The sequence below is a fragment of the Rhinolophus sinicus genome, chromosome 14, assembly GCF_057876585.1.
Source record: "Rhinolophus sinicus isolate RSI-liver-muscle chromosome 14, RSI-T2T, whole genome shotgun sequence".
In the NCBI taxonomy this organism is placed as follows: Eukaryota; Metazoa; Chordata; class Mammalia; order Chiroptera; family Rhinolophidae; genus Rhinolophus; species Rhinolophus sinicus.
The window spans coordinates 172,369,002-172,381,152 of NC_142514.1; the positions used below are offsets into that span (position 1 = coordinate 172,369,002).

General features: G+C 40.9%; 1 protein-coding gene and 1 pseudogene across 2 annotated transcripts in view; one reads left to right on the plus strand and one right to left on the minus strand.

Moving 5' to 3' along the window:
• The window catches only part of TTC17 (tetratricopeptide repeat domain 17), a 96,650-nt gene extending 84,823 nt beyond the window's left edge, over positions 1-11,827 (plus strand). For both annotated transcript variants that reach the window (XM_019746413.3, XM_019746414.3), the window contains 3 exons: positions 7,152-7,271; positions 8,957-9,100; positions 10,671-11,827. In XM_019746413.3, the coding sequence (XP_019601972.2) occupies positions 7,152-7,271; positions 8,957-9,100; positions 10,671-10,802 (396 nt within the window). In that variant the 3' untranslated portion in view covers positions 10,803-11,827. The remainder of the gene's footprint in view (positions 1-7,151; positions 7,272-8,956; positions 9,101-10,670) is intronic.
• Positions 1,701-6,214, minus strand: LOC141572498 (large ribosomal subunit protein uL1 pseudogene; annotated as a pseudogene).
• Positions 11,828-12,151: the final 324 nt, after the last annotated feature.

Here is a 12,151-nt window from a genome sequence, read left to right on the forward strand (position 1 = left end):
GAGATATGAAAACATGTCCACAAAAACCTTGTTTAAAAAATATTCACAACAGATTTATTCATAATAGCCAAAAGACCTGGAAAGTGAGGTGCCCATCAATAGAAGAATTAATAAACAATGGTATATTTATACAGTGGGTACTATTCAGCAAGAAAGATCCAAGATCCCGTATTGATGAATCTCAAAAGTATGCTAATAAAAGACATTGGACACACAAAAAAGTGTATAGCGAATGATCCCAACTATATGAAATTCTACCACAGGCGACACTAACATACGGTGATAGGAATCATATTAGTGAATGCTTTGTGGGAGGAAGGCGTTGACTAGGAAGCAGCTTGAAAGGACTTTCTGCAGTATTAGAAATGTTTGTCAATAGGCAAAACTGAATGTTACACTTAAGATCTGAGCAGTTCTTTAAATGAAGATTACATAAAAATTTTAGACCACCAAAAACTGAAAGATGTATGTTACCAAGAGACTTGCACTAAAAATCACTAAAGGGCCTTTTCACGAAGATGGCGCTGAAAGTGAAGAAGGAAGCTCCGCCCCTCCCAAAGCCAAAACAACGGCTTTGAAGGCAAAGAAAGCAGAGTTGGAAGGCATCCACAGCCATAAACAAAAGACGATCCACACGTCAATCACCTGCCGAAAGGCCCAAAGATACTGCGGCACCCTAGGCAGCCTAAGTATCCTCAGAAGAGCGCCCCCTGGAGAAACAAGCTTGACCACTGTGCCATCAAATGCCCGCTCAGCCATGAAGAAGATAGAAGCCAACAATACACTTGTGTTCATTGTGGATGGATGTTATGATGCTTTGGATGTTGCCAACAAAATTGGAATTGTCTAAATTGAATCCAGCTGGCTAATTCTAAATATAAATTTTTTTCACTAAAAACAAAAAACAACAAAAAAAATACTACAGGGATTTTTTTTAGGCAGAAGGAAAACTATCCCAGATGGAAACTCAGAAATACAGGAAAGAGTGAAAAGCAACAGAAAGGGTAAATATTAGAGTAAATATAAAAGAGTATGACTATACAAAGTAATAACAGTAGTGTCTTCTGAAGTTAAATTCGAGACAACAGTCATACAACAGGCGGGAGGGAGTTGCATTGACCTCTGTAAATAGTCTTAGGTCCAGTTAGGTATTTTACACTCACTTGGCACGGGCTACACTCAGGATAGTGGGAAGGAAACCACAACAGTGTCAGGCGCGCATCTCCCTAGACTAGTGTAACCTTGAAAACAAAACTAGACAAAGACATTATGAGAAAGAAAAATTATAGGTTAATCTCACTCATGAATTTAAGTATCAAAACCATAAGCAGAATATTAACAAGATGAATCCAACGGCACTTTTTTTTTTAATGCATCTTGACCAAGTTGGTTTTATCCCAGAAATAGAAAAATGGTTTAACTTTGGGAAAACCTTAAATTTCATTCACCAAATTAAGGAAGAAAAATTATGAAATCATTACATCATTTCAGTAGTTTGCATTTGACAAAATTCAATATAATATAAAGCTAATGCAAATTAAAAATAAACAAGGACTTCCTTAATCTGATGAGAAGAATCAACAAAACATCTACATCAAAGATGATTCTTTTTTTTTTTTTAATGGTAGCACTGTGGTTTAAGTTCTGCCTTAGTACAGGCGCTGGGGCTTTCCCATGACGCTCTTGATATATAGGTTCTGTCAGTTGTTTTTCAGCAATGACACCAGGAAGTTGTCAGCTAAGTGGATGTTGTACACAGCTCATCATCTGTCATCTTCACGTGGCCAACAGCCACTGCCAGACACAGCACCTTCTTCATCGGGAACCTGATCGTGGACTTCACTTCATCAACGTTGGCCACCATGTTCTCATTGTGGGTCAGCAAGGAAGGGAACTCGCTGGGCACTCAGGCCTGGGCCCAGGATGTGTGGGATCTGCTTGGTCAGAGACTCTGAAGCAAAAAAGGCATCATACGTCTTGGCCAGCTTCTTGGCCAGCTAATTATTCTTATCGAGTTTCTTCAGCGCCTCATTAACCATGTGGGGGAAATCCACAGCCTGGGCCTCGTCACAGTGCTGCTGGTCTCCCAGAACACATACGGAGAACTGGGGGGCGGGGAGTGGATTTAAGCCTGCCGGTGCTGGAGAAGCGTTTGTCCTTCTGAGGGTCATAGTTCTTCAAGCTGATCTGCAGCCCCACCGGCTCCAAAACCTTCCGGCGCATGCGCTGGTTTCGGTGCTGGACTTCCTGCCCCGCCTCGGAGAGGGTGTCGCGGGAGACTTTGCTGCTGGTGTTGCCTTGCGCTGCACAAACTGGGAAAGAGCAAAGATGATTCTTAATGGGGGAAATAGTTAAAATAATTCTTTGCAATCAGGAAAAAGAATGCCCCCCATCGCCATTTCTTTTCAACCTTATACTGAAAGTCCTAGCAAGTACAGTAAAATCAAGGGGAAAAAATAAATAGCATAAATATTAGGAAGAGAAAAATATTATTCAGAAATGATATAATTACGTAGCAAACCCAAAAGAATCTACAAATTTTTAGAAATAATATTTTTTTCAAGGTGGCTGCCTGTAAAGTCAATAAATAAAAACAAATTGCACTTCTATATAGCAGCAAAAAAAATAGTAGAAAATACAATTTAAAGAATGTATTTACATTGATACAAAAATGTAAAGTTCCCAATAATAAATCTAACAAAAATTTGTAAGACCTGTGTGCAGAAAGTGATAAAAACTTGTTTTAAAGCATTTTAAAAGACTACCTAACTAAACAGAGAGATATGTATAATGTTCATGGATAAGAAGACACACATCATAAATATGTCAGTTTCCCCCAATTTGATTTATAGAGTCATTGCTACTGTAATTAAAATACCAACAGGTATTTTTATGACACTTGAAAAGCTGATCTTTACATATACTATATATGGAAAAGTAAAAAATAGACATGATACTCTTGAAAAGAAGAATAAGGCTGTTAAGAATTGTCTTTTATAAAAAATTATAAAACAAGACATTATGCCATTTACTCAAGAATAAACAAAAATCACAATGGGAACTAAATAGGAGGAAGCCCAGAACAGACTCTAATGTACATAAAACTGCAGGAGGTCAGTGGGGAAAGGAGGACTCTTCAGAAAGCTGTGCTGGGGCAACTGCTTCGTTAACGTCAGTCTTCAGCTCACATCTGACACCAGAAATGAATTCCATGTGAGTTAAGGACTCAGGTATCAAAAAACTGAACTTTAAAAATTAGAGTAAAATGTGGTAAATGTTCTTTCTGTTTTTGGAGTACAGAAAGTTTTCTTAAAGAAGATATAAACACACTAGCTACAAAAGAAAATGTTAATAAGTTCAACTACATTCAAGATTAAATTTCTGTAATTAAAGACATTTTTAACTTAAAGAAAGATAAGCTAGAATGAGAAAATATGTATGCTATATTTAATGTATAAGGATTAATATTCAGAACGTATAAATAAATTGATGAGAAAGATAAATAATAAAACAAAAATGCATAGGAGATATGTCTGACCAATAAACACAGGAAACAATTCTCAACCTCATTAATAATCAGGATATGCAAACTAAGACCCCAGTAAGATACTGTTTTACCTCTATTGATAATGCCAAGGATTAGAAAGGAAATTGATGAAGGGGTACTTTTCAGCAGTGGTGGTGGAATTGTAAATCGTCATAACACCTTTAGGAAGCATTTGACATTCTCTTGTTAGGTTGGACATTTGCACATCCCGTGACCCAGCAATTTCACCTCTAGGTAGCTACTCCAGACTAGAGAAACTCTGCACATTTATTTGCAAGAGGAGACTTAAAAACAGGAAATAACTCAACCCACCAACACCCTCTACAGAAAATAAATAAAGACATTATAGTATAGTCCCTTAATGGACATTTAATTGTGCAGTAAGGAAATTGAATGGACTAAGACTACATACAACAACATGGATGGATCTTTGAAAGACTGCTGAGTGAAAACCCCAAGTCCCAGAAGACTTCTTAAGGAATTATACCATTTTACAATGCACAGGAAGAAGTAAACTACATATTATATTGTTGAAGCAAATTATGTGTGTGAGTGATAGAACAGTGTTTACAAAGAGCAATGGAATAGTAGACATAACATGGAGGATAGTGCGTGCCCGTGGAGAAGAGGCCAGAAGCTGGAGTAGTGTACAAACATAGGTAGACGCAAGTTCCTTCTTTGGTAGGGTGGTATTTTCTGCGATGTTCATTATTTGGGGCGTTACAGCATAAGTGTATATTTTATATAATAACATGTTTATTGTATATGTAATTATGTAAATACGTTCTCTTGTATGTGTCACATATTGGCATTAAAGAAAGATTATTTTTTTAAAAAAGAATCCTTTGTGGGAAGCCAGTCAAAAGGATCAAGTCACTAAGAAAAAAGAAGAAATCAGGCTGGCTTCAGACTTCTCTGCGCAGCCTTCCACACCAAGAGGCAACGGAGCAATGCCAACAGATTATACAAGGAAAGAAAGAATGAGACGATTTTATATCCAGCGAGCTGTCCTTCCAGTTGGAAAGCTGCAGACAGAAAGTTTTGAACGTATATGATTGTATTTGTTTGCTAGGGCTGCCATAACAAATGCCACAGATTTGTGGGCTTAAGCAATAGAAATTTAGTTTCTTACAATGCTAGAGGCGAAAAGACGGAGCTCCAGATGCCTCTGCATTGATTCCCTCTGTGTCCTCTCTCCTGGGCTTCCAAATGGCAGTCCTCTTGCTGCGTCTTCACATGGAGTCCCTTTGTACTCGTGACCCTGATGCTTTTCTTCCTATTCTAGAAATCCTTCATACAAATCCAGTCAGATTGGATTAGGGCCCCATACTAATGGCCTCATTTTAACTTAATTCCCTCTTTAAAAAGGGCCTTATCTCCAAATACAAGTTACATTCTGAGGTATTAGAGGTTAAGACTTCAACATAAGAATTTCGGGACAACAAAAAGACTTTAACAACAATCTCAAAGACTATTGTTCCCATGAATTCTTTCTGAGGAAACTACTAGAAGATGAACTTCAGCCAACCAGGAGGTGACTGGGGAGACCACACAAAATCAATGTCAGTGATAAATGAATACATTTACCTATAGAACCCGTACAAAAACAAAGGTGAGAAATAGGGTGACAGAACCAAATATAAATACTATGTTTCCCAGCCATGAAGAATGACAAAATTAGCAGAAAGAAATAAGGTAGGAAGCATGGTAAGTGTTCTGACAGCCACATCTGTAATTGCTGGGAATTAGAAACCATCCCTCAAAAGGGGCAAATGAAATAGACAGGAAACTCCAGAATTAGACCTAAATTAATACAAAAATTAGACCTAAATTAAATGCTAGAATTTTGTATATGGTAAAGGTAGCATCTCAGTGGGGGAGAGATGACTCATTCACTAAATATTATTGGGACAATTTAGTAGCCATCTGGAAAAAAATAAAATTGGAACCACATCTTTTACTTTACACCACGTTAAATTTGAAATGAGTCAATAATTTAAATGTGAAAAATGAAACTATAAAAGTTCTGGGGAAAAAACATGGTAAAATTTCTTGATAATCTTGAAGTAAGCAAGACCTTCCTAACTACAAATGAAAACCCAGAAGCCATCAGATATAAATTAATAAACTGAACTATGTACGAGTAGAAACCAAAACCTTCTGTGTTACACCATATAACCCAAAGGCGGACTTCAGAAAACCGAGGGAATGTATCTGTAATTCACCTAACAGGCAAGGACTAATCTCCCTAATATGTAAAGAGCTTATTCAAATAGATGAGATAAAGACCTCACAGAAAAATTAACAAAATATAAGAACAGATACTTGGGCCGGCCCGGTGGCTCAGGCAGTTGGAGCTCCATGCTCAATTCCCACATGGGCCAGTGGGCTCTCAACCACAAGGTTGCTAGTTCAACTCCTCAAGTCCCGCAAGGGATGGTGGGCTGCGCCCCCTGCAACTAACAATGGCAACTGGATCTGGAGCTGAGCTGTGCCCTCCACACACAAAAAAAAAGAGAGAAAAAAAAGAACAAATACTTTACAGAAAAATACAAAAGGATGTCAAACATGAAAGGATAATCATTTCTGCTCATAGGAAGGGAAATGCAGATTTAAACCACATTTTTTACCTATCAGAAGTTCCAAGAGTTTAATAACAGAGGCCATAAGGAAACAGGGACATTCATATATTTTTGGTAGGAGATTAAATTGTTATAATCCTGTGGATGGCAGTGTGATTGCTATCAAAATGACAAGTGTGTATCCCCTTGACATAGCATGTCCACACCTGGAAATGTATTCTACAAATGCACATGCACAAATGCAAAATTACACCTTTACAGGTTATATTTGCAGCATTGTTTGTAATAGTAAAAATTGGGGGAGAGGGATATTGATCAATAAGGATCTAGTTTAATAAATAATGGTATATCCATACAGTGAAATATTATGCAGTTGATAACAAAACAATGAGGTTTTCCATGCAATGATGTCGAAAGATCTCCAAGGTATATTGTTTCATAAAAAAAGCAAAGTGCAGGTGACTGTTACCTCTTATATAAGTAATAGCTTACCTCATATGAAAAAAAAAAAAAAAAAAAAAGACTGGGAGTGTAAGTCTGTATTCATATTTGTTTTTATAAAGCAGAAAATCCTAGAAAGTTACATAAGAAACTAAAACTAGTGTTTACTTATGTATGCTAGAGACAAGGATGGGAGGGAGACTTCTCCAGTATAATTTCCAGTTTTTGAAACATGTGAATGATTTACCTGTTCAAAAAGTTAAGTAAATTGAAATTAAAAAGAACATGCCTATGAAATATAGTTCTGCTATTTAGTAGTTGAGTGACTTTGGACAAGACACTTAACCTCTCTAAATCATAGTTTTTTGAAAACTCTGTTAAAAGGCTGAAGTAGTGGAATCGAGCTCGCAAGATTGTTTTTAGGGTTAATGAGAGGATGAACAGGCCATAACATGAAGGGTGCCAGCACCAAGTAAATGCTCAGTTAAATGGTCATTGATGTGCGTTACTGCCCTTCATCTTGGTAGTAAATTGGTGTGTTATTTAAGAGACTTCAGCTTCAGTCGCTCCTTCCCTCGTAGAACCAGACATCCTGGGTGCTTTCCAGCATGGCAGCCCTCTACTGGAGAGTGAGAGGCCAAGGGAAGAAGGCAATTGACTGCCTGCGGCAGGCCCTCCACTACGCTCCACACCAGATGAAGGTGAGCGGGACCGTGAGGCGGGATTTCTGTCCCTTGGTCCTTTCCATTACCCAGTGGTTTATTCTGAGGTTTCAACTCGCCTTCCTTACAGTCGGCCAATAAGAAAGCCTCAAAACGCTAAGACAGGGCAGAGAACCTGCGACCCTGCTTGTGCCCTCGCAAGCCTGAGAGTTGTACCCACTCGCACGCCTTCTCTCCCTCAGCAAGCTGGAACACGGGGGAAGGGCTTCAAGATCACTGGAAGAGATTACGTCATTTAATAGCCCCCTCCCCCAACTGTAGTCGGCGCCCCCAGGCGGACGTGTAGCAAATACCCTGGCCTAGGGGGGCCATCCGCTGGGAGGCGCACAGGATTTAGCCAGCCCCTGGGCCTGCAGGCCTGTTACACTCGTTTTGTGTGTGTGTGTGTGTGTGTGTGTGTGTGTGTGTGTGTGTGTGTATATATATATATATATATATATATATATATATATATATATATATATATATATATATATACACTCCTGACCTAAGCTTGCCTCTACACACAGACGCAGGAGCAAATTTCCATTTCTTCGTGTGCATCAGCCCATTCCTGTTCTTTGTCTGACTTCACCTTGAAACACACACACACACACAAACCAAACCAGATCAGTAATTGTTATGATGACAGAGAACGTACAGTTTCTTAACAGGGCATTTGTCACATATGCCGAGCTCTGCATTAATCTCCAGATCTCATACTTCCTAAAGACACGGCGGATGTCATCTTTGTTCATAAGGGCAACATATGGGATGGTGGAGGGACACCAGCTCTCCGGTCCACCCTTGCTGAGTTCTAAATGCCCCTCTGCCTCGTACTAGCTTTGTGATCTTAGGCAAGTTATTAGATTTCTCTGACCCCATAATGACATGCACGCTAATGGGTGTCCAGTTAGGACCAAGATGGTCCTTTTTTTTCTCTGTTTCTTCTGTACCTTCTATAGAACCCAGTATAGTGTGATAGATAGCAATCGCTTGGGTAGCACATTTAAAGGGAATAAGTATTTGTGATGATGATTTGCTACTTGTCCAACCCATCATTCTCTGCCCTATATGGCCAGGTGACAGGGAATGGCCAAGACTCTAGGTCAAGGGCCAAAGAACTTTTTCTGCAATGAGCCAGATTACAATTTAGGCTCGGCAGGCCAGACAGCGTCTGTTACAACCACTCAGTTCTGCCATGGTAGCATGAAACAACCACAGAAATACGGAAAGGAATAGGAATGGTTGTATTCCAATAAAATGTTACAAAAGCAGGCAGCTTTGGCCTGTGGATTTAGCACTTCCGATGTGCAGTGGTCCCTGAAGAAAATACTTCCGTTCTGTGACAGCACTACTCAGAGTGTGGTCTGTGGACGGGGGTCAGCCTATTAGCTATTTATTACCAATCTGAAATGAGCGGAGGATGTAAACCCACAACTCCCTCAGCGGGGTTGTTTACTCAGCTGACATTTTTGTTTTGTCTGTTTTTTGAGGCAAGATTTTCTCAGTGAAAGGAGTAATGCATTGGTTTGTATTCTGGTGCAAGCTCATCTATCACAGACCAGTCGCAAACAGCAGACTAGCAAAGCAAGTTGCACTACTCCACCATTTCCCAGGAAACTCCAGCTGCATTGTTTAGGATCACAGAAACCCGTTTCTTCCCTCTCTCCCTCGTCTCCCAGGACGTGCCCCTCATCAGCCTGGCCAACATCTTGCACAATGCCAAGCTCTGGAACGATGCCGTCATAGTCGCCACCATGGCAGTGGAGATCGCACCACACTTTGCCGTGAACCACTTCACGCTGGGCAATGTCTATGTGGCAATGGTAAGGTTGGCATGTGAGCAGAGCATATACCACCTGCCACTTCCTCTCAGTGGCACGTCTTTGGTTTCAAAACTTACTTGACTATGTCAGTGTCCTCCAGTTTCCTGTAAGTTTGGTATCCAAAACTGCTAGCTCCACCAAAGGTAAATTTTCAGGATAAGGGATTTGTGAGTTTTTTAAAATAATACATGAAATTCATTGAAATATTCACAACTGTGTAGTTCCTCACCATGTGTTTAACACTAACAGTAGAGTCAGATTTACTTACAGTTTTCTGGAGATGCCATCTGTTCCAGAAAACCTGACCTAACACCTTGTGTGGACATACTCGTGCCCTTGTACCTCCGGCTTGGGCTAGGTACCTGTCATGGCACTCATGATGCCCTGTGCATATTTTTCTTACTGTATTTTCACCTTGTTTTATAATTTTTTGTTTAAGTATTTGTCTCTCCCCCAGACTAGGAGCTCCTTAGGGAAAACACTGCTCTTCATCTCCCTGTTCCTAGCACTTCACATGTTTGGCACATAGTAGGTGCTCACCAAATGTTTAATGAATGAGGAAATGCCACTAGTTTCATGGGGTATCCCATTTACAGAGAATATGACAAACCCATCATCCAGGATCCTCATTCTGGTCAGAAGCAAGGACTGATTTCAGAACTTAAAATTCCAGCTGGCCCCCGGAAGCTGTCATAGCTGAATTTCACAGGAGAATCGTGTCATCCACTTTGATTTAAAGCTCAGTGTCCCAACATGGGGCTATTCCCAGGGTACTCCCAGTAAAGGTTCATAGGGTGAGCGGCTTCAGGCTATGAGTTTTATGTGTCATCTTTGACTTCAAAGGCAGGAAGTATAATTTGGCCGGGTAAGTATTGCTGAATGGGTGGATTTCCCTCTCTGCTTCTTAACTGAAGAATCTGTCTTCATCCCCAGTAAATACAAACTTTTCTGCTGTAAATGAGGAATTCTTCCTCTAATTTCGCTAGAAGGAGCCGTTTAACCAATTGGCGTGGGCTCTTCCTAGTCTAAGTAAAAGATTAACACCTTCACTATGGCTGTGTTCATTTCCAAACCATGTTCATAGTTCTAAATGTTAGGGAGAATGTAGAACAGTTTCAAAATTTACACGTCTAACTGAGATACCTGACTTCCATCTTTCCAGCTACCGTAGAAAATTTAGGCAGATGCCTGATCAGCGTTTGCCAGGCACAGTTCTAGAGGTTTCTGTGAGGGCTACATGGAAGCATCCGTAAGCCGGGAGCCAGTGCCTGGCGCACAGCAGCTGCTCAGGCAGGTAGTTCTCACTCCCACAACCCCTCCTGTTGCTGGGTCAAACCTCTGTCAAGTTCATCTGCCATAGTTTTCTTTGTGACGTTGTGGTTGGAGATGAGGTGGTGGTTTCCTCACAGACCTCAGAGTTTTCCTCAGCGATTTAGATCCATCAAGAACATACTGGAGGATTGTCACCAGCACAGAGGTGCTTTTTGAGAGGGGAGGAGGATGAAAGTCCTAGTATATATTTAGTCCCGTGGCTGTACCCCTCTCACAGTTGTCCCTTTGCCCCTCACAGGAAGAGTTTGAAAAGGCACTGGTGTGGTACGAATCAACACTGAAGCTGCAGCCTGAGTTTGTCCCCGCCAAGAACCGGATCCAAACCATCCAGTGTCACTTAATGCTGAAGAAGGGACGACGGTCTCCTTAGCGTACCCCTCCTCTCTCACTCTCTTTTCTCATGCTCCTAAAAAGAAAAAAAGAATCAGAAAGGAAACCAATCATTGTCGGTATCTACTTTTAATGATGTGTGTGAAAATAACTGAGTAAGACTTATCACAGGACTTTACGTATGTGGGAATTGGTTTGTTTTTGTTTCTATGCGCCTTCTTTTCCCCCAGCCAACCTCAGAAACACAAATTTCTTAAAAGAAAAATGCAGCTTAAAGAGATTGTGTAAATACTGAGCCAAGACATTTCCAGAGCTGTGCTCTGGCTCCAAAACCTCGAGGCCTTTAGGGCCTTCCTCAGTGGTCCAGCCAGCCTCCTCCTCTGGGCGGGGGAGGAGGCGCTCGCGCACATTCCCTGCTTCCCGTCGCAGCCGCTGTTGTCAGTGGCAATGCAAAAGCCCATCTGGTGCCCGCCAGTGAGGGGCAGTGCTCAGCGCAGCCCCCATCCGATCTCCGTGCTGTCCCAGCCTTGTCCGTTCCATGCTGCTCCGTTACAAACTCTCAGAGGTAGTTTGCAGGGGAGGAAGGGGGGAAAATGATTTTAAACACAACATATTTACAACAGCAAAAACTCTTAGGATCACCTGACCTTTGTAATGTTATTTATGTTGGGGAGGGAGGGGGGCTGAGAAGGGGAAATCAGCAGTGTACAACATCTGTATCATTTGTACTTTAATTACAAATCACAAGGAAACCAATAAGTTGAAATCCTATATAACAGGTTTATATATATAGAATATGTATATTTGAAGCCCTCTACAGACCAAGTCTATGTTTTACTAATTCTTTGTTCGCTGTATTTCCCATCTTGGAATAAGGAGTGAATGTCAGCTCCCTCTCCCTGAGGCCTTCAGACTTAGCTCCTCAGGAGAGAGCCATGCGCCAAGGTTGAGTGTTTCTGTACAATGCTGTTACGTCTGGTCCCAGGAGAATCAGAAACTCCAGACATTTTGGAATCTTCAAGGGCACATACTGAGAACAAAAATAAAAGTTGTTTATGAGCAAAATAGGTCTGTGGCGTGGGTTTTCTTTCGAGCCAGGCTAACTCGAGCAACTGCGAAGCCTACCTAGAACGCTGCTCTTCTCACGTCCTAGGTTGTCTTTACCTTTCTTTCCACAACAGCAAGGTGAGGGGGAAAACCATCCATCCCTGGGTTTTGTGGATGATGATTTTATTAGTGTGATACCTTTTATCAGGAAAGATGCACAACCAGCAGATGTTCAGAGTTGGGTGTATAATTGATCTTCCCGGTAAAGGAGCCGTAATGTAAGTCCCAAAGTCACGTCCTCTCCGGTGAGCACTGATTCTGAAGGTCATCTCAGTAAGCTCC